General features: G+C 45.3%; 1 protein-coding gene across 2 annotated transcripts in view; it reads left to right on the top strand.

Moving 5' to 3' along the window:
- Bcas1 (brain enriched myelin associated protein 1) overlaps positions 1 to 21,534 on the top strand; it is a 76,289-nt gene extending 54,755 nt beyond the window's left edge. For both annotated transcript variants that reach the window (XM_059261984.1, XM_059261983.1), the window contains 4 exons: positions 1,168 to 1,335; positions 12,460 to 12,525; positions 16,676 to 16,951; positions 21,339 to 21,534. In XM_059261984.1, the coding sequence (XP_059117967.1) occupies positions 1,168 to 1,335; positions 12,460 to 12,525; positions 16,676 to 16,951; positions 21,339 to 21,413 (585 nt within the window). In that variant the 3' untranslated portion in view covers positions 21,414 to 21,534. The remainder of the gene's footprint in view (positions 1 to 1,167; positions 1,336 to 12,459; positions 12,526 to 16,675; positions 16,952 to 21,338) is intronic.
- The last annotated feature ends 243 nt before the right edge of the window (positions 21,535 to 21,777 follow it).

Here is a 21,777-nt window from a genome sequence, read left to right as displayed (position 1 = left end):
CAAAGCCAAAGGCTGGAAAGGGTCCCAGTTCCTAGAGGATGGCAGAGCCTCAAACAGATGTGAGAACATCTTGCTGTCAGGCCTTCGGCTTCACTTGCCAGCAGGAAACCCCATCTTCCTCAAAATGGCGGCCGCCCTCTAGTAGTACATTAGCCAAGTTAGTCGATTGTTCATAATCCTTATTTGTAAAATGGGGATAACATTACCTTTGTAGCTATGTCCCAAGGTCATATATAAGAAGTACCCTGTACCACAGACATCAAAAGAGGTAGTAATTGATATAATCGTCTCTAAATGGACCTGTAAACCATTGGATGCTCCAGGTCATTGTGGTCATGGAGCAAATAGGTTTAATGTTAACACCAGTAAGAACCAGTAAGAATCAGTAGCATTAGCTGAGTGTTTATGTTACCTGGCACAGGCTGAAGAACTTGACGTATGTTGCCTGATTATTCCTGCTCTGCCTTAGTCACTGTTCTATTGCTATGATAAAACACCATGACCAAGGCAACTTATAAAAGAAAGTGTTTAATTAGGGTCCAGATTATCACTTCAGTGGGTTAGTGCATGACCATCATGGTGGAAAGCATGGAAGCAGGCAGGCAGGCATGGTGGTAGGACAGAGCTCACATCTGATCCACGAGCTGGAGACACAGAGAGAGAACTAACTAGAATGGGGTGCCTCAAAGCTGTGAAACACCTCCTTCAACAAGGCCACACCTCCTAATCCTTCCCAAATAGTTCCACCAACTGGAGGCCATTCTCATTCAAACCACCACGGGATCTCTACACAGGCTGAATGTAATTGTTCTGGGGCAGACCAAAGAGAGACTTACTAGAAAGGGTAGAAGGGACTCCTCCTGTCTACGTCTTGTACCTTCATGGGGAAGGAATTTGCCAACTCCACTCCTATCTGTCTGTCTGCCTGTCCATCTGTCTGTCCAGTGATCAGCAATCATCTGTCTGTGAGCTCATTAAGTACATCCTGAATATTTCCTCTTGAAGATTGCCTATATAGAAACTAGTCACGGGTTCAAACCCTCAGCTACTCTGCAGACGGGAGAACCAAGACTCCTTCATAAACGTGTTTTGGGGGAATAGTTAGGTAGCCGGGGTTGTTTTGTTTTGTTTTGTTTTACTTTCTTATTACCTGGCAAAACAATCCAGGTGGTGTGTGAGCCACCAGTAGAAACTGTAAGGTTTGAGGAAGTAGAGCCTGCCTTACAAACTGTGGATCTCAATGAAGAAGAGGCCCCGCCCGAACCCACAGATGTAAAAGTTAAAGAAGAAAACAAACCCCGGAGGACCCCTCTGATGGCGTTTCTCAGACAAATGGTAAGCCACCTTCTGTCTGTCCGTCTGTCCATCCGTCCGTCCGCCCATACAGAGCAGACATGCAGCTCATCTGCTGACAGGAGGGGGTGGGTTCTACCCATGGTGTGAGATGCAACTGTAGTGAGGCATGGGCACTTTGGATGGGCTCAGTGCGTAGATTCCCTGTCGCTCTTCTCATTGGTCCTCTGGCCTGCTTCTTGCTACTGTTCTTTAACTTCTGCTAGCTCCCTTCTTAGTAAATTAAGAGGCTTTCAGTTGTCAGTGATGACAACAGTATCTACTCAGAAGTTAATTTCATTGCTGGTTTTGCATTGTGTGTTTGATGTTGGTGAATGATACTGCTTTCTCATTATGATGATGAAGTGAACGTTCCTTTTATTCAAAAGAATTGTTTGCATAAAGAACATAAGACTATGTAAAGATGGGGCTGGAGTGATGACTTGGTGGTTAAGAGCACATGCTGCTCTTGTGGAGGACTAGGGTTCTGTTCCCAGTGCCCATATCAAGTGGCTCATAACCATCTGTAACTCTAGTTTCAAGAGATCCAGTGCCCTCTTCTGGCCTCTTAGGGTATTGCACACATAGGGTGCACATACAAACAAGCAAGCGCACATGCATGTACACATTTTAAAAATAATTTTTAAAAATATGTAAATAAATTAAAACAGGCCTTTAAAAATGTATAAGGCATTTCCTGGATTAAATACTGCATAATATAACTTATAGCCAGGCATAGAGGTTTACACCTGTAATCCTAGCACTCAAGAGGCTGGAGTGGATTCCAAGTTCAAAGCCAAACTGTGTTACACTGTGCGTGAAACTCAGTCTGCAAAACAAAAAAGGCCAAAGCTATAGACTGAAGTCTAGAAGTTCTGAAGATAACACATGAGATATGAATAGCCTAGGCCATTCAAATGCAATAATGGTTGCCTAATATTCTTACAGTGGATACACATATGGCTGCATAGTTTGGTTGGTGAGGTTGCCATACTCTTAATCTGTGTGGAACAGAAAGAATGTGGGCAGAGACCTTTGTGACTACGAGAAAACTAAAGTCAGCTGGGTAAGCAGCAGCAGCCCGAAAGAAAGGTCATCAGTTTAATTCTCTTTCAATGAAGAATAAGACTTTCACCCTCAAGTGCCTCTGTTTTCATATCTAGGAGTCTAATCCATTTGGAAAAAAAACTCCCCCGTTTCAGAAGCCTCTTAACAAGATCACAGACAGAATAAAAGCCAGCCAAACCCTTGTAGGCGGGAATGAGACTTGGAAGGTATCGGAGATGCCAAGCTCTCTTCGTGTTGGCTCCGGGTATGGAGGGTGTAGAAGCGATGGGCAGGCTGAGGCTGAGCCCCATCCTCTCGTTGTCCATTTGCTCTAAAAATGGGGTCAAGATTTGAGACTTTCCGGCCAGTAAGATGGCTCAACAGGTAAGGGCACCAGCTGTCAAGCCTGGTGACCTGAGTTCGATCTCCCAAACCCCCACACAGTGGAAGGAGAGAACCAGACTGTGGTGAGTAGTCCTCTGGCCTCTATATGTGCACTGTGGCATTTGTGCGCATGTGCGTGAGAGCATCCATGAGTGTGCACATGACACAAAACCAGTGTGATTTAAAAAAAGAGAAAAGAAAAGATTTTAGACCTTTGGGCCAAGGAGAAGGCTCGGCAGATAAAAGCACTTCCTGCTCAAGCCTGATGACCTGGCTCCAGCCCCAGAACTTGTGTGAAATGCTGATGCACTGGCATGCATCTGTCATCCTAGCCTCCTATGGGGCCACAGGAAGTGGAGGCAGAATTTGTTAAGATTCACAGGCCAGGTGGCCTGGTGGCCCCAGCAGCAGCAGAGGCAAGAACTGACTCCCAAAAGTTGTTCTCCGGCCCCACATGTGTGCCATTACATGAGAGAGCCTGCTGCCGCTACACATGTGTGCGTGCGTGCCCACAAGCCCATGTGCCCACACACAAAGAGTAAATAAATAACAATTTTTGAAAAAAAAAAAAAAACCTGAGATGTTTACACTTGTTTTCACATGACACCAGTAAACATATTTGGCCCATTTCTGGTGACTGATCTAAATGATAAATGGGATTCCCAAATTCTTCATCATGAAATGAAAGGGATCAGCTTTCTTGTTTCTGGATAAAGTGGGGAAACAGAAGAATCAGCATATAGAGTTAGCGCCTCTTCCAAATCACCAGTGTGGCTAGCTTCACTGCGAAGGGGAGAAAAAGACAAGGAATTCCAAACTAAACATAGAAATGAAGCCAGAGTCCATCTCCAGCAAAGCTTTGAGCTGGGAGAGGTTCAGACCGTGTGTCTTTATACCTCGATGCTGTCTGGAGTTCCATCCCCTCAGGGAATAAAACCCAGTGAAGCAGGAAAAGACCTCCATTTTTAACTCTGCTCGCACTCAGTGAGTAGGCTCCAGTATCTCCACACAGTCTCGATCCCTTCTTTTGCCTGCATTAAGGATGTACATGCACTCCAAAAAAAAAAAAAAATGTTTTTACATTCACTTATTTTGTATGCTGGGGATGATGCATGTATGCGGAGGTCAGAAGGCAACTTGTAGAAGTCAGTTCTCTCCTTCCATCCTGTGGGTCCTAGGACTCAAACTCAGGTTGTCAAACTGGGTGGCACCTTTACCCACTGAGCCGTGCCCGGGACTTTACACTCACTTTTATGTGTGTGTATTAATGTCCCTGCTGGGGAGATCCCTGGAAGGTGGACTCCGTGATTACTTCTAGGAAACTTTTTTTTTTGTAGTATATTCATGGCCTCTAAATTGACTTAAAATCTTTGGATTTCTACAGGGGATCAAGGCCCAGAGCCTGCTCTAAGGGATTGAAAATAGATGAGATATGTAACCTACTAATAAGGGTTAGGGCAATCTTTTAAAGCCAAATAACTGAATACTTCAAACACATTTTTAGGTAATTAGGAAATTATAATTTTATTTACGATAATTGATTTAATGGAAAACCCAATAGCAAAACCTCTTGTTTGTATCCAACTTCAGTAGCCGGAGAGTTGACTGCCCGGCCTCTGTCTCGTGCCTCTTCCTTTCTGCTGATGCATTTCATGTTTTGTGGCAAAGGAGTTCTTTGTTGAATACTTTTGTTTCAAAGAAATGCACTGAACTATTCATTTTATTGCTCTTCTTTAACCTGTTTCTTTGGCTTCTTGAGACAAGCTTTTACTCTAATGCTTGAAATTCACAATGTGGCCCAAACTGGCCTCAAACTCATGGCAATCCTCCTGTCTCAGCTTACCAAGTGCTGTGATTACAGATGTGTACCTCCATGCCCCACTTGGCCTAGTTCATTTCTTAAGAAATCATTTTCTTCCCAGAAATGAACTTCTCACAAATTGGGAGATCTTCATTTCTAATGTAACTCTATTTCAGGTAAAAGAAAGTAGAGTAATATAAATCCTAACATAACATTCGACACAGATAGTTGGACTAAACCACCCAAGTCCCACAGGCTCCTACAGGACTCCAAAATAATTGCAAGGTACGTCTAAGACATCAGCCCATCAGAAGGGAGAAACAGATTCTTATACATACTAATCAGCTGATGTCAAGAAAGTGACTGAAATGCTAGAATATTTTTATAGTGTGAGTAGGCAGAGGGCTGTGTTCATGTACCTAATCACCAGGTAGGCAGATTCAAACCAGAAATGTGGGAGATAGAAGTATGGAGATTTCAGATTTCTAATCTGTCAGTATAATAACAGGCTGCTTCTGGGAAGCCCACTTTTTCTCCACACTAGTTTTAACTACATTATTCCATTTACTCCTCCTTGGGAGCCTTTCTGTGGCCCACTGGTTTTATAAGAAAAATCTTGAGTGGTGTGACATTCTCAGACTGAGAAAAAGACTTTGAGGTTTAATAGTGGGGCAGCTAAAGGCCCAAATGAGGAAACAGCCAAGAAACCTAGTTTTCTGTTAATCACATTCAATCTAACAGGCTAATAAAATCAAAAATTAGTATTATCAGGGGAAAGGAAGATGGTTTGAAAAGGGAATTATAAAACAAAATACAGGAGTCTTTAGGCCAGAGTTCTGGGTCTCAAATACCCCTTTGAGTATTAAAACATTAATAATGAGGTGGTGAAGATATGGCTCAGTGGTTCAAAGTACTTAAGACATCAGGTTGGTTCCCAGCACGAACGTCAGGCAGCTCACATCCCAGGGGCTCTGAAGCCTTCTTCTGGCTTCTGCAGACACCTACACACACACACACACACACACACACACACACACACACACACACCTACACACACATAAACATACAAATAAATAAGGAAAAATAGAATAAATATTTTAAAAAGTCAAAGCAGGCCCAGTTGTAATAAACGTTATTACTTCTTCCAAGTGATCATCAGCAGAGCCTGGTCTGAACAATTCACCCAAACCCTGGAGCAGACTTGGAGTCCCAAGTCAAGTGTTCCCTTTTATTCCATTTCTGTTGTTTCTAAAGCTGTCCTTTGACCCGGGCATTATTGCTGCTTCCCGTGTGGCCGTTGGTTTCTGGAGTTTGTGGAAGTAGTATGATGCTGAGCCCTTGCTAGGGGTTCTCTTATTAAGGTTTTCTTTGTAAACATTGTCTTTATATGTTGGGTGACTGGTCTTAAAATTACAAGGCAAAAGAGCAGAATTAATGCTTGGCTTATGTTAAGCTTGGGTATAGAATTCTTGAGTATATTTGTTCTTACAGTGAAAGTTAACTTCGGACAGATCATTTATATGACTAACACAGTCCTACTTCAAATGAATATCTCAGTGAAGCAGAAAACTGGGATGTATTACCTCTGTGGACCTGAACATTTAATGAAGATACATTTCCTTGGATCCAAATTAATATGGTTGAGTTAGGAAACATTATTGCTAATACTCTCACACTCTGTTAAAATTTTACCTCCAAACTGAGAGTGGTGACCCACTTCTGTAATCCCAGCATTCAGGTCAGGTCCAGGAGGCAGGAGGATCAGAAGTTCAAGGTCACCCTTGGGTACATATTAAGTTTGAGGCTAACCTGGGCTACATGAAACCCTGTATCCCCCACAAAAAAGATAAACAAATAATCACCCTACTTCTTCTTTGGCTTGGAGATAGTGTTTTATTTGTTTGTTTGTGTTTTGAGATAAGACATGTAGCCCTGGTTGTCTTGGACTATACATCTCACTATGTAGATCAGGCTGGCCTTGAACTCACAGAGATCCACTATGATGGCTAGTCTTGCTTGTCAACTTGACCTACATCTTGAATAAACTATAATCCAGAAATGGAGGGCACACCTGTGAGAGATTATTTTTGCTTGGGTGCATCCACTTCTAGTCCAGACCTTTGAGGTAGGAAGATGCACAGCTTTGATCTTGAGGCAGGAAGACACAACTTGAACCTGGGCCACACCTTCTGCTGGAAATCTATACAGGGACATGGAAGAAGGAAGCTTTGCTCTTTGCCTGCTTCCCCTTGCCCATTCCTTCAATGGCTTTAGAGCCTACTTCTTTGGGATCCCAGTGTATATACTGAAGACCCACTGAGAAATCCAGCCTAGTGGACTAAGAAACTACTAGATTCTTGGATTTTCTGTTCCTAACCAGCCATTGTTGGATTAGCTGAACTGCAGCCTGTAAGTCATTCCAATAAATTCATTCATTCATATATATATATATACACATATATATATACACACACACACACACATATATATATATATAGTGAGAGATTCATTCTATAAGTTCTGTTACTCTAGAGAACCTTGACTAATGCATCCACCATGCCCTTGCCTCCCCAGTGCTGGGACTAAAGGCTTGAGCCACCACACCCATCCCTCTTCTTTTAACTGTCAGTTTTGGCTGAAGGGTCAAAATCCATGTGCGTTCCTTTCCAAACAATGTGAACTGACCACCAAATGTTTCTGCTCAGATGTGGCCATCTGAGTGCCCCATGTTAGAAACAGCTCCAATAGTCCTCAGGGCATCAAGCTATCAGCATGCATGGCACCTTGCAAGCAATAAAAACTAGGACCATTAACATGCAAGGCTCGGACACCAGGACTAGATTCTGTCTCTAAACTGCAGGCTGGAGTCCTGAGATGCCTACCTTTGAGTCTCATGAATAAAACCATGGGGGAAACAAGGTACTTGGCAGGGAGTAGGAAAATCTCAGAAATTGCTTCTGAGCCTCTAAACTTTTCTATGTGACACTAAATCATTTCTGAAAGAATTTTAGTATCCTCAGACCATAACTTTGTTATTTTTGACAACTGGAAAAAAATAAAGCCTCAGTGGTCACAGTTGTTTGGATGGCAGAGCCCAACATGGATTATCTGAGTTGTCACTGAAAGAGGGCTCTGCCTAGTTAGGTTCTGAGGGAGGGCAGGTGGGAGGTGTTGGTATGCATGATAGGCGTGGTTAAGGAAGTGGCCTCAGATGAACTTAATGACATCTTTGTCTGATGCCAGAAGTCAGTTAGTTTGGCATACACACAGCTTCTTGGGCTTCAAAACAAACAGAAAAAAAAGCCATCGGAAGGCTTTCGAGACTCGCTCCCATTTTTCCTTAAGAAGGATGGGAATGGTAGTGATCTTCCTGAGATCCCAGAGGTCTGCTCTCACACTGCCAACACAGCATGGTACTGAGCTGACCCAATTCTCCTCCAAGACTAAGAGATGGAGGGAAAGGAAGCCTGCCCAATCCAGCCCTTGAACTGGAAAAGCATCTGTGGAACACATCTTAAAATAAGGAAAGTCAAGTTCAACAGCGCTGTCTTAGAATACAAAAGAACTTTATTGTCGGGAAGTTGTGGAAAGATCATTGTTTTCGGTTTTTTTGTTGTTTTGGGTTTTTTTTGTTTTGTTTTTGTTTTTTGCTTAAAAGCTATGTTGTTCATGCATGTTACATTGATTACCTTTCTATTGCTGTGATAAAACACCATGGCCAAAGCAACTTAGAGCAGAGGGTTGATGGTGGTTGGAGCCGGAAGCTGAGCTCATGTCTTGAACCGAAAGGAGGAAGCAGAGAAATAGCATGGTGAGAGCCTTTAAACTCTCCAAGGCTGTGTCCGCGACCCACTTCCTCCACAGCCCACACTTCCCAAGCCTCCCCCAGACAGTGTCACCCACTGGGGACCGAGTGCTCAAAGGCCGGAGCCTACAGGAAACACTCTCACTCAACACACCCCACGTGTTTGTATTTCACAGCTCAGCATGCCCCTGGGAGATGACTCATTTGGTAAACTGTTTGATTTCCAAGTATGAGGATCTAAATTTCACCCCCAAGCCAGGTATGATAGCTTGTAATCCCAGCACCAAGAAAGCAGAAACAGGTAGCTCTCCGGGGTTCGCTGGTCAGCCAGCCTAGCTCTATTGATGAGTTCCAGGTTCAGTGAGACTCTGTTTCAAAAAGAACAGGTGGGTGCTTCCAGGGGAACATCACTCAGTGTTGACCTGTAGCTTCCACGTGCACACTGCCACACAAGAACACCTCCCCACTCACCCACACAGACAAATACACAGTCCCCCAGGGGCTAACTGAGGTGGACAGAAGCCATATTCTGAAGGCCACTCTGGAGTGCCAGTCAGTAGAAGGGGCTCCTTCTACTGAACCCAGGGGACCCAGTGAGATCACAAAGTGTCGGAATGTTAGCAGATGGTAAGGAGGGCTGCCAGCAATCACCAAAGGAGTCGGTTCCCTTTACTCCATGCTCTCAGGCAAGGTTGAGCCTCTTAGAACAGCACAGGAGACCGAGAGGAAGGAAGAGCCACTCTCCATGCCCCAGGACCTAAATTCTGCCAAGAACACACTGATCCCTGGTGTATCTCACGAGTTCTCTGAGAGGAGTGCATGGAAGCCTGGAACAGTCTCAGCCACAGTTCTACTGCTGTGAAGAGACACCATAGCCAAGGCAACTCTCATAAAGGAAGCACTGAATTGGGGGCTTGCTTACCATCTTAGAAGATCAGTCTATAATCGTCATGGTGGGGAACTTGGTGGCACACAGGCAGGCATGGTGTTGGAGAAGTAGCTGAGAGCTACATTCTGATCCATCCAGCAGGGAGGGAGGGAAGGAGGGAGGGAGGGAGGGAGGGAGGGAGGGAGGGGGGAGAGAGAGAGAGAGAGAGAGAGAGAGAGAGAGAGAGAGAGAGAGAGAGAGAGAGAGAGACTGGGCCTAGCATTGGGTTTTGACACCTCAAAGCCCATCTCCAGTGACACGCTTCCTCCAACTAGGCCACACCCCCAAATCCTTCTAATCTTTCTCAAACAGGTCCACTCCTTAGGGACTAAGCATTCAAATATGAGCCTACAGGGGTCTTTCCCATCCAAACCACCACAGTGGTACCTGCTGGTAAATCCCAGTTACTCGGAAGGCTGGGGCAGAAAGATGACAAGTTCAAGGCCTGCCTGGGCAATGTAACAGATGCTGCCTCAAAAAACAAAGAAATAGGAAGTTCATAGAGCTTGGCAGCACCCCATCCTCCATTCCTAACCAATCAAGAAACACATCAAGGGTGTACCCGTACTTGGGATACTCTGGAGATGTGGTTTTAGGAATTTAGGGATCCCCACACTCTGCTCAAACTATTGATGGTGTTAGTCAGTGTTTCTGTTGTTTGGAGAGGAATACCAAGTAATATTTAAGAAGCTCAGGGTCCACCTTGATCATGGGCATGTCCCCCAAACATCTGTACTTCAGGTTCATCCATCTCTAGCTTCTCCAAGCCTACATTATTTTGCTTACTCTAATTTCAATTTATCTGATTCAAATATTCTAATTTCAAGTAAATGTTCAACCATCGCTAGTTGATGGTGTAATGCCTGCTCTTCCTTGGGGAGGCAGAAAGCAGAGGTGGCTTAGAGTATGGAGCCTGGACTCACTGCCCGTTGTCACAGCGTGCGTCTCTAACCAGCTAGGTCCACAGCCCAGCCTCATATCTCTGAGCTTTCATTTTGCTGGCTCTTAAAATGAGAAAAATAACGATCCCCCCCGTTAAGGTTCTGCTGTGGTGAATAAAGCATGCACAGTTTTCTCTTTAGGCCCAGTGCCTGCTCTCAGTTAGCTCCCCACTCAACGTTAGCCTTGTGCTCTTCTCCGAAACCTTGAGCATCCCATCTCAGACAACTGAAGCAGATCACACTAATCAGTCAAATGCATTTGAGTACCAGTACAGTTTTCTTTCCTCATGCATGTATGGTATGTGTGCTTATATGCACGTTTGCCTGTATATGGGTACACATGTGTGGGGGTGTGCATGACATGTGTGCGTGTGCACCTGAGGCTGGTGCTGGGAGTCTTCCTTATGTTAAGGTAGAGTCTCTTGATTGAACCAGGTGCTGTCAGATATGACTAGCCTAGCTAGCCTGATCCTCCAGGAATCCTATTTCTTCTTCCCGTGCACTGAAATTCTAAATGGTCACCATGCCCACCCAGCTTCCCAGGGTCTGAACTCTGCTCACACCCGCTGCTTTCAAGTAGGTGTGGAGCCAGCTCCCTGCCTGCTCTAACGTTCTTAGGATTAACTGTTCTTGGCTATGCCCTGTGAGTGCACGCCGTCTGCTAAGAGAACAGCCCAGGTGATAACAGTGAGGGTGAGCATCTCCTCTTCACCCTACAATGCTTCCGCCCCACTTCTTGCACAGCTGGGAGAGATGATGCAAAGTAATAACTAACTATTCCAAAATTCGACCTGAGTTGGTGTGGTGGATGAGACCTGAGCGCTCATCACCACACCCAGTGGGTATTTGATGGCGTCAAGCACTGGGCATTACTGTGTGCACAGCTAAAGCTACGGAGCTCAGGTTAAGTCTGCGTGTGATTGTGGCCAGCTCGGGCATTAATGTGCTCAGAATCCCCTGAGGGGCTTGTTAAATACAGGTGGCTGAGCCGTAGCCCCCAGAGTTTGATTCAGCAGATCTACACCTAAGCAGGTGCCAAGAATTTGCTTCGCTCTAACAAGTCCCCAGGTGAGTCTGATGCCTTTGTGCCTGTGGCTGCACATTTGGAAATACTAGTTCATTCAGCTCACCTGGTTGAAGGAATCAAAGATGCAGAGTCAACTAGATGCAGCCCTGTCAAGGAAACCACCGGCCCTAGGGGGCGCTAAAGGATGGAGCATGGAATGCTCACTAACCCTCAGCACTCCACTGGATGAAAATAGCAGTTAGCACCAGGTGATCCCAACAGGAGGCTACAATGCCCAGTTGTTCATTCACTCACGTTTAATCACCTCCTTCCAACACTGCTTTCTTCTCCTCTTTCCCCTTCTCAAAAAGGATCTCATTTAGCCCAGGCTATCTTGTGGCCCTGCTGCCTCAGCCCATAAGTGGAGGGATTACATGCATTTTCCTGGGGAGACAGGAACAGATGTCTATTCACCCCAGCTAGGGGGCCAGTGACTGAGCAAAGTACCAAGTCCACCGAGGTCTCCCATGGTAAACCAATGAGTTTATTGGGTTTTCTTCCAGAGCTTGAGTGAGGGGTGACTTATAGGAGCCTGGGTGACCCCAAAGCAACTGCTGCACTGAAAGGTCTCACCCTAGCATGGATAATGACTTCCTTATAGCTAGCTAGATGGAGCCACACCCTTCTCCTCCAGTTAGCCTTCCACATGCTGTATGCCCTAGTACTTCCTGAGACTACAAACAGCTGGGGGGGGGGGGGGGGGGGTAGGAAAGAGTGGCTAGAATCTCAGGTGAAGGACTAATGATCCCCCCCCCTTTCTATGAGGGACAGTCAACAGGCCTGATTTGGAGGGTCTCTTGTAGCAGTCACAGCTGCTCCATGGCAGTGGCTGTTACACCCAGAGGACCATGTTCTGCAACCCCAGGTGTGTCCACCAGAACCAGCCTCAACATTGGCACTTTCCTCGTGATCTACTCATCCCGGAATGACATAACCCTGGGGGCTTGGGACTTTGGCTGCTCCTTTGGGAAGCTAGCCCTTGATTCCGTCGGACTCCACATCTCTATGAGCGGTCCTTCCTAGTTGCTCTTCTAGGGTCTTGATCCTAAATCTCAAGAATAAATGACAGGGGTCATCGGTTTGGGGAGTGCATGCATCTGTCCCTTGTTGCTGTGTTGCGGTCACTGAAAGGACACTGTCTGTTTGTTATTATAGTCAGTGAAAGGGGATGGAGGGATCACCCGCTCAGAAGAAAGTAATGGGAAAGACTCCAGTTGCCAAGTAAGTGACCTTGAACTCAGTCTGGTGGTGGGTTTAGCTGATGCCTTCTCGCTTCTCTCCAGGCTTATTTTCAATGCAGTTCTCAGTCATTTATGCAGCGTTTCCAGATTAAGCACCCACTGTATACCAAACACTGTTGGGCTCTGCAGACATGGTATAAACTAGTCATCAGCTATGTTGAACCTCCTCTTCTCTCTTCCTATGGGAAATTTCTTCCCAGCCTTCAAGTTTTAGCAGAAATGTCACCCCCTCAGAGATCCTATGCCCTGAGGTCATCACCGCCATCTTGTTGGTTCACTTCATGATACTGCGATGATTCTCCTATGTGTCTCTCCTGCCTCGCCCATGTCTGGAACATTGTGGAGCAAGCAGGTGTCTGCATTTTTCTATCGCTGTGTGTGGGGTCTGGCACACAGTAGGAACTCTCCTGAAGCAGATGGGTGATGCCCACTGACTTAGCTGCTTTGTTCTTAACAGACTATTTTATATCTGCATGGGATCTTCCTTTTAAAAATCGGATCAGTGGGCTGGGGATGTAGCTCGCTTATTAGAAAGCTTGCCTGACATACACAAAGCCCCGATGCCATCCTGGCACTTCGTGAGACCAGGCATGGTAGCACATGCCTCAATCCCAGCACTTGAGAGCCAGAGGGAAGAAAATCAGGTGTTCAACATCATCTAAAGACCCTCTAGTTTGTAATCCGGCGCTTTTTAAATTTTAAATGAATACCTCTATAAAAATATCAAATACTGGGGCTGGAAAGATGGCTGCTCTTCCAGAGGACCTGGGATCAATTCCCAGCACCAACATGGCAGCTCAAAAAAGTGTCTGAACTCTAGTTCCAGTGGATCCAACACCCTCACACAGACATACATGCAGGCAAAATATCAATGCACATAAAATTTTTTAAAAAATTTAAAAATATATCAAATACTTTTCTAGTAATTTTAATAATATGAAGAAGTGCTTAAAAGCCTGGATTTTAGACTCAATGGGCTAGGGTCTTTTTGTTTTCTGTTTTTTGTGCAGTTTTTGCTATAGGTGTTTTGGCAGATTACTAATCTCCCAGTGCCTCAGTTTCCACACTTAGGTGGATGTAGGGGAAGTAGACGTTATAGGGCGTCCTACCTAGATGACTCAGTACCAGGAAAGGACTGAGAACATTCCTGGCCTGGAAGGCTCAATGAATTGTTTTATATCAGCATAGGCTGCCATAACAAAACACCATACGCTGAGTGGCTTAAACCACAGACATGTCTTTTCCCTCATTTCTGTTGCTGGAAAGGCTAAAATCAAAGTATCGCTATGGTTCAGTCTCTAGTGAAGGTTCTCTCCCTTGCTTGCAAATGGCTGACTTCTGCCTTGCAGGGGACATAGAGGAGAGGAGCGAGGGGAGAAGAGTGCCCCCTAGTGTCTCTTCCTATAATGACGCTAAACCTTTGGAATCAGAGCCCCATCAGTACAACCTCATTTCACATTGAATTATTACTTTATTCCAAATGCAACCCCAAAAGGGAATCATTTTCAGCATATGAATTGGGGTTGCATGATCCAGCCAAATGTAGGTGCTACTTGTCATTATTATTAAACTGTTGGTAGGGAATGGCCATCCAATATTCATATCACATGAATCTACAGCATAACTCAGAATACAGTCTAGAGTTGCTATTTCTATTAATAATTAGAAAACTTCTATATATGTGGGCAGAAGGAACAAGGAAAAGCTCAGTTCCCAGATGGAATTTTTCCCGAGAAGGGAGGGGGAGTCCCTGCAGCTGGGCAGTGTGAGCGGTGGGCTACTAGTGTGTCACCGTGCGTCATCATTTCCCAGTGCCTCATCTGCACAGTGCACTCAGAGCCTCACAGTTTCTTAAAAAGAGGAACTGCAGGCCAGGTTACGAGGGTGACCAGCTCTTCTGTTAGCCCGTTGGCTGGGGACTTTCCTGAACATCAAGCTGATAGTTCTGTGTCTTGGAACCACCTCCCTCTAAGAAAACCCGAGATGATCGCTACCCGGCATTTGGCATTCCACATGGGCCAGATGTGGCCATTTGACCCTCAGGTGGCATGACACAGACAAGGACAGGGAGAGCCTCTCGATGCCTAGTCGCACAGCAAGGGCATGATAGAACTGTACTCAAGCCAGGTCTCTGACTCCACTGTAAGGATTTGAGTCACTGCTAGATGCTGACATCTTCCACACAATTTGTGGAAATTCAGGGGTTTGCACAGCATCGCAGGTTCCCAGCCTTCCCAAGGAGCATCGTGGCGGGAGTCCCCTTCACCCACAGAGACAGTTGCTCTGGGCTTCCTATGCTACTCAGGGATTCACCTCCATGTCTTATCACTTGCTACAGCTTTGGCTGCTGAGAAATGGCAGGATTAGGTACAGGTGGCTGCAGAATAATTTGAAGGGTGTTGGCTACCTCCAAGGACATCTACTTCCCGAGAGCTGCAGTCTCCGTGAGCTCAGGCTCAGAGCGGCCTGTCCGCTTGGCTTCTGGCTTCTTTCTCAGAGCTGTGCTGGGTTCACTGATGCAAATCACCAGCTTTTATTCTTGGTCAATGCAACAGCTCTGCTGTGGGACTTCCTGCCTGGGTACAGGACAGGACTTCATGAACCAGAGTTTGTAGACCTGAATTAAGGGGTCAAATGTGGCCCACGGGGTAGTAGTTACACTTCTATTGTTTGGTGTAACTTTCAAAGTTGATACGGATTGCATTTACAAGAGTTCACTGCCAAGGTCTCAGAAGCCTCATATGGGGGTATGGGACCATCAGCACTTGGGAGGCAGAGGCAGGAGGATCACAAGTTTGAGGCCCATGCTGGCCATGTAAAGACATGATGTCTCCAGCTAGGATGTGAGCAGCCACTAGCCAATTGGATGGTGCGCGTGACATTGGGTTCATCAAATTTCTCTTGCTACTCCCGTTTGCCTCCCTGCACCATAGCCAGAGTTGCTGAGACCTGTGTCTGTCTAACACAGGAAAGCTTGCTTGGGACTCTGTTCAATCACCGCCGAGGAGTAGGATTTCTCTGGGGTTGTTTGGTCTCCCTCTTTTCTGATTTTCTGTGTCTGTACTGGTAGTCAGTTGAGGTCAAAAATGATGAGAAAAAGATTTCAACTTCCTGACAGATTTTTTTTTTTTCTCTGCGTAGCTACAGTTTTCCCAGAATCTTCTAGGACTAGGGTTTTTATAGCCTCTACATTGTAGGTACTGTGTAGGGTGTCTCATTTTGGTATTGAAAGATGCCCATTCAAAACTAAAAATAACCATCTGGGTTTTTTTTTAAACTACCGTTTCATGAAATAAAGGGACAGTTTCACATAAAAATATAAGTCATATGTAATTATGAATTTCAAAATGTGCATTCTCAAGAAATAAGTCACCCTGTTCATGAAAGGGCATCAGGAATGCTGGATCCACGGTCACATATGCTGACACCCGTACTGATTTCATTCACGTGTTCTCGGCTCTGCTTTTCTCTGTGTTGACTTCCTATCTGGAGATATTTTTTCTCTTGAAACGAACTCACAAAGGCTCAGGCTTGTATTTTCATAGCTTCAAATCCAGTGGAGTAAAGCCAGACTTCTTGATTTTTCTAGCAAAGTTCCAATATCAGATCAGCCCCTGTCTTCGCTATCCTGAACCAATCAGAGCTAGCTTCAGCTATCCTGAACCAATCAGAGCTGTCTCTAGCTTATCCTGAACCAATCAGAGCTGTACATGTTCCATCACATACACTGTCGTGACTGGCCAGGCCTAGGCCACACGCTCTTCTCCTGGGGAGTAGAATTAGTTTGCCTAGATTGCATGGGGTAGCTGTTATTACTATCCCAGTTTACAGGTGGGGAAATTGAGGCTTTGGGGAGTTAAGTGGCTCAGCCAAAGTCATGTATGTAGTTTGACAAAGAGAAAGAGTCCTTACAGGGAAGGCATAAATGAATAATGGATTATTACAAAAATAAATACATAAATAAATGCCCCCTGCTATACACGACCTTGATGATTTGTTTTTTTTTTTCCCCACATTTTACCCAAACTCATTTCCAACATCCGAACATCTCTGTTTAACACATTTACCCTTCTGCTATTAAGAATCGTCTTTCAGACACTAAACAGGGTCTTTGTTTGGAATTACTGTAGACATCGAACTCCACGGAGAAGACGCCCTCGCCTCCAGAGCCGGAGCCCGCGCCAACAGCCCAGAAAAGCAAGGAGACCTCCTCGAAGGAGAAGTCGGTGGACAAGAAGTCTGTGGCTGAGACCAACAAGCAGAAGAGCAGCAAACAGGAAGCCAGAGAACCCGCGCAGTGCGTGCAACAGCCCGTGGTGGAGGCAAACTCACTGCAGAGTGGAGACAAGCCCCAAAAGAGGTCGGAGAAGCGGCGACAGTCCCTCGGGGGCTTCCTGAAGGGGCTGGTAAGTGGATGGGGTCGTCTTTCTTGGTTCTTAGCTAAGGGATGAGGTATTAATCTCCAAAGTGTAGGCTGAGGTTAGGGGCAAGAAGGATGAGGATGCGGGGTGGTAGGGACAGGAAGATCTAAATAGCATTGCGGATGGTAGGAGAGAGTGAGACCAAAGGCCTATGCTCCCAAGCCACTCCACTCAGCTTGTCCTCAGTCCTGCTCCGGCTGCCTCCTAGCTGTGTGTCCTTAGCTGAGCTATTCAACCCCTCAGTGCCTCAGTTTCCCCCGTTGTAAAATTTAGGTCAAGGTGCACTTCGCTTTTTTTTTTTTTTTTTTTTTTTTTCTTTATTCCGGTTTTTCGAGACAGGGTTTCTCTGTGTAGTTTTGGTGCCTGTCCTGGATCTTGCTCTGTAGAGCAGGCTGGCCTTGAACTCATAGAGATCCACCTGCCTCTGCCTCCCGAGTACTGGGATTAAAGGCGTGCACCACCACCACCCGGCCCTCAATTTGCTTTCTATTGCTGTGATAAATACCACAACCAAAAGCAACTTGGGGAGGCAAAGGTTTATTTCAGCTTACAGTTTACAGTCCATCAAGGAGGGAAATCGGGGCAGGAACCAGAAGGCAGGAACTGAAGCAGAGACAATGGAGGAGTGCTACTTAATGACTTGCTCCCCAGGGCTGGCTCAGCCAGCTTTCTTACACAACCTAGGTCTGCCTGCCTAGGGGATGGCACTGCCCACAGTGAGCTTGGCCCTCCCACTGAAGTCATCAATCAATAAAATGCCCCCATAAACTTGCCTACGGCCCAATCTAAGTCAATTGATGCTCCCCCTTCCCTAAAGTCAACATATTTAATGTGGAGTATTTGAGGAAGGGACCATTTGTGGATTGGACAGAACTCTGAATCAGAAGAGGATCCTAGAGCCCAGCTCAGCCCTACCAGCCATGAGCTTACAGGCTGGACAAAGTAATCACTTGCCGGGAGCCATTCCCCGGCGGTGGATGGGTCCTGCAGAGGGTGTAAGGAGTCAGCGGGAGAAGGAAGTGAGCCAGGCCATGGCGGTCGGGAGAATCTTGCAGTCTGACTGACGAGCAGCCAGAGTGTTTCTTTATTTATACAGAATTTAGTTAGCAGGGATACATTCATGATGTTCTAAAACATAGATCATATCATTTTTGGTTTTGGACATGTGTTTCACTTCCTTTTGCTCATCTTTTAGTCATCATTAATAAACTATGACAGAACAGTTATCATTTCCAATCATTTCCCCTCAAGTTTTGACATCATTAATAAACAGAGTTATCATTCTTACTCATTTACCCCATAACACAATTTTTGAGAATCTAGAGGCATATGACAGTCTGTGCTCAAGCTGGTTGCTTTGGTTGCTTCAAGGACATTAGACCAAAACAAAATCTTCAACCACCCGGGGCATTTTGCCATGTCCCAAGCAATGTATTATTAACTCTTAGTGGTCAGAGTGCCCAGGAAAAATCCTCAGGCTAAAGCTGCTGCAGTTATTATTCAAATTTTGGCATAATATAATCAATGTTCACATTTATATCTTTATAGAATTAATCTATATGTCTAATCCTGGCATTCCATTGTTCCTTGGTCATATGACATTATAGTGGCTCTACATGAGCTAACTTCTAAGAGAGGGAGGTCCTAACATCTCATACTTTTATCATCTTTCCACTCCACCCTTTACTTATCAATATGTCTCTATGTAGGGCAGAGTTGTATGTCACATAATTGTCTGAATGTACAGTGGGAAGAGGCTTGTAATCTGAACTGTGGACTATTCCTCTAGCCCACCAGATCTTGATGACTTTTTTGAATTTACTTTGTTTTGAATATCTTGTTCCAGTGTAAGTATAGGAACAAATGTTTCAAGAATGTCTCACAGCCTCATGAAGAGACCTCTGGCTTCTTCTTTATGTGTCACAACCTCCAAGGCATAAGGAAGACCTTCAAGTAGATAAGGATATCTCCCTCAAACTGTGGGGGGGGGGGGCGGGGTAACAGCATGTTCAGGACTTTCCTGGATAAGCTCAGAAGCAGCATTCCTGGGAGAAGGCATAAATAATTCATAAGGAATTTTCCATCAATCCAATATCCTCAAACTGTACAAATATTAAAAGTGCCCCAAGTATGTAACAGGTGGAGATGAAAACCAAAGGTGGCATGGCAGCCATCATGTGGCTCAGCTCTGCTGGATCTTTGTCAAGCAGCTGTGCTGGCTTCATGACTTCTGCCATTCCGTTCAGATATGGCTGTGCCGATCACTGACTGGCTACAAGAAGCACCAGAGTGGTGCAGTGCACCATTTACCTTATTTAAGTATGATATGCTATGTTGCCTGCTTGTGGTTGGCCAAATTAGACAGTTTGTGATTAACTAGAAGTCCAGCTATTTGCTATACAAAATACTCTCTCCTGTTAGGTTCTGGTGTGTTTAGCCACTCAGTCACACTGTACTCTCTGTGGCATAAAAACTTATAGAGCCAGCCTCAGGCTGATGGCCCCCTGCATCTTTAGTCTGCCAGGGATAATGCTTGCTTGAGTTACTTCTTCACCGAAGGAACAGCTGAGACTGCTGGGAACAGAATTCTTTTTGCGGCTGCAGTTTCAGGCAGAGTGGCCAAGACAGTCAGATTTGTTCTGACCACCCCATAAAATTATCAGAGTTGGTATTCCCAAGACCCATGTAAATACCAAGAGGGTGTGGCCACAATCGTGTAATCCCAACACTTAAGGAGGCAGAGACAGGATCCCTGAAGGAAGATGGCTATAGAGTAAGTAAGTGTGGTTTTGGTCCAAGAGAGAGACCCTGCCTCAGTATATAAGGTGGAGAGCAATTGGGGAAAATGCCTGGCATCAACCTGTGGCCTTCGCATGGCCTTCACGTGTGCACCATACACATGTGAGCATGCATGCACATGTGCATGCGTGCACACACACACACACCAGTAATTGCCTCCAATCCATGTGACATGTATAAATTTCAGCTCACGCGTGACAGGAAAGAAACTGTGTTCAAAGGCTAGGGATTCTCTTACTCGTTGATATGAAATCCTGGGAAATAGGCATAATGGTGCAAGCCTATAATCCTAACTCTCAGGAGGATTGCTGTGAGACCAGGACCAACTTGGACTAAATAGTGAGTTCTAGTGTAGATGAATTGCTAAACGGTCTTATTAAATTAAAAAAAAAAAACACACAGAGCCAGATATAGGAGTGAAAACCTGAGAGACCAGGGAAATAGGAAAAGCCACAAGTTAACCTCACCTCACCAACACCTCAGTCTCCAAAGCGACCTACTTTCTGTATACCCACGTCTATATGCCTTTCTGTTCTGCTCCCTCATTTGCTCTCTCAGTCCAGCTACATCACTTCCTGCTCAGCTCTTCACTTCCTGTCTGTCTGTACAGACCTCCAGACCTCTATGGTTAGTGCTAGGATTAAAGGCTTGTATCACCATGCCTAGCTCTGTTCCCAGTGTGGCCTTGAACTCACAGGGATCCAGACAGATCCCTGCCTCCCAAGTGATAGGATTAAAGGTGTGTGCTACTATTGCCTGACTTCATGTTTACTATAGTAGCTGGCTTTTTCCTCTGAATCTCAGATAAATTTTATTGGGGGACACAGTATACTGGGGGACACAATACATTACTGCATTCTAGGACAGCCAATATTTGGGAGATGGGCAGAGACAAGGGTGGTATGTATTTGATTTAGGTGGTGCTAACATGACCATTGTACTAATGTGAGCTCGTGGAACTGTATGCAGGAAGGGCTAGTTTGACTGTGTCTAAGTAACACTTGACAGAAAGTACAGTAGTACAGTCGTAACAGCACCTGCATGCATCCACCTGCCACACCAGGACAGCAGTAAGGTGCACCCTCCACATGCCAGGAACTTGGGTGGCCCTGAGGATGCAGCAGACAGAATCCACAGATGAGGAAGATGCCAGATTAAAGATAGTAAGATCACTCCAGATAGTGATGAGGAATAAATCAGAGCTCCATTTTGTGAGACAGAGAAAAAAATGAGTTGCTTGACAATGACTAGAGATAAGGTGTCTAGAATGAGCTAGAAGAGGAAGTTCCCCACCCCAGGACTATTCTAAGTGTATCACAGTGTGAGTCCACGTTATCTTGGGAACAACCCTCTGAGATGTTTAAATATTCTCATCGCAAAGGCAAAGACATCAAATCATAATGTGTCTAAGATTTCACAGAACCAGAAAGCAACGTCACTAGATGCTGAAGCTGGACATCTACCCACGAATAGGGCATATTTGAGTAGCACATTACCTAGCTCGGAATAAGTATGTGGTAAGTTCTCCTTGCTGCTGTTGGCTTTATATGGACTGCTTTATGTTTTTCTCCAGGGACCAAAGCGGATGCTGGATGCTCAGGTGCAGACGGACCCCGTATCCATCGGACCAGTCGGAAAATCCAAGTAAACAAACCACTCGTTCCCACCAGATCCTCCTCCACTCCATCTCCCGTCCAGACTCACTCTGTGTATATATTTGTCTTTCTCCTGGCCAGCCAATGAAATTCTGCCTACAACTTCAACCTGAATTGTTGTAGATTGAGGTGTATTATTTATGTCTCTGGTCCAGTCTTTCCTGGCAATATAACTGTAAAAATGGGTTAGCAGGTTAACTAGTTAATCCAGGAGAGCTGGTGAGTGCCAGGTGTGGGATGGAGGAGGTAGATAAAGGCATTTGTGTTAAGTTATGAAAAGATGGCAGTATCCAGTAAGTTGCAGAGGGAAAATGCAAAAATAATAATAATAATAATAATGAAAAAAAGAATATTCTG

The sequence above is a fragment of the Peromyscus eremicus genome, chromosome 4 (genome assembly GCF_949786415.1).
Source record: "Peromyscus eremicus chromosome 4, PerEre_H2_v1, whole genome shotgun sequence".
Lineage (NCBI taxonomy): Eukaryota > Metazoa > Chordata > Mammalia > Rodentia > Cricetidae > Peromyscus > Peromyscus eremicus.
Note: the sequence above shows the minus strand (reverse complement) of the source record. Positions and strands in the feature narration are given on the sequence as shown.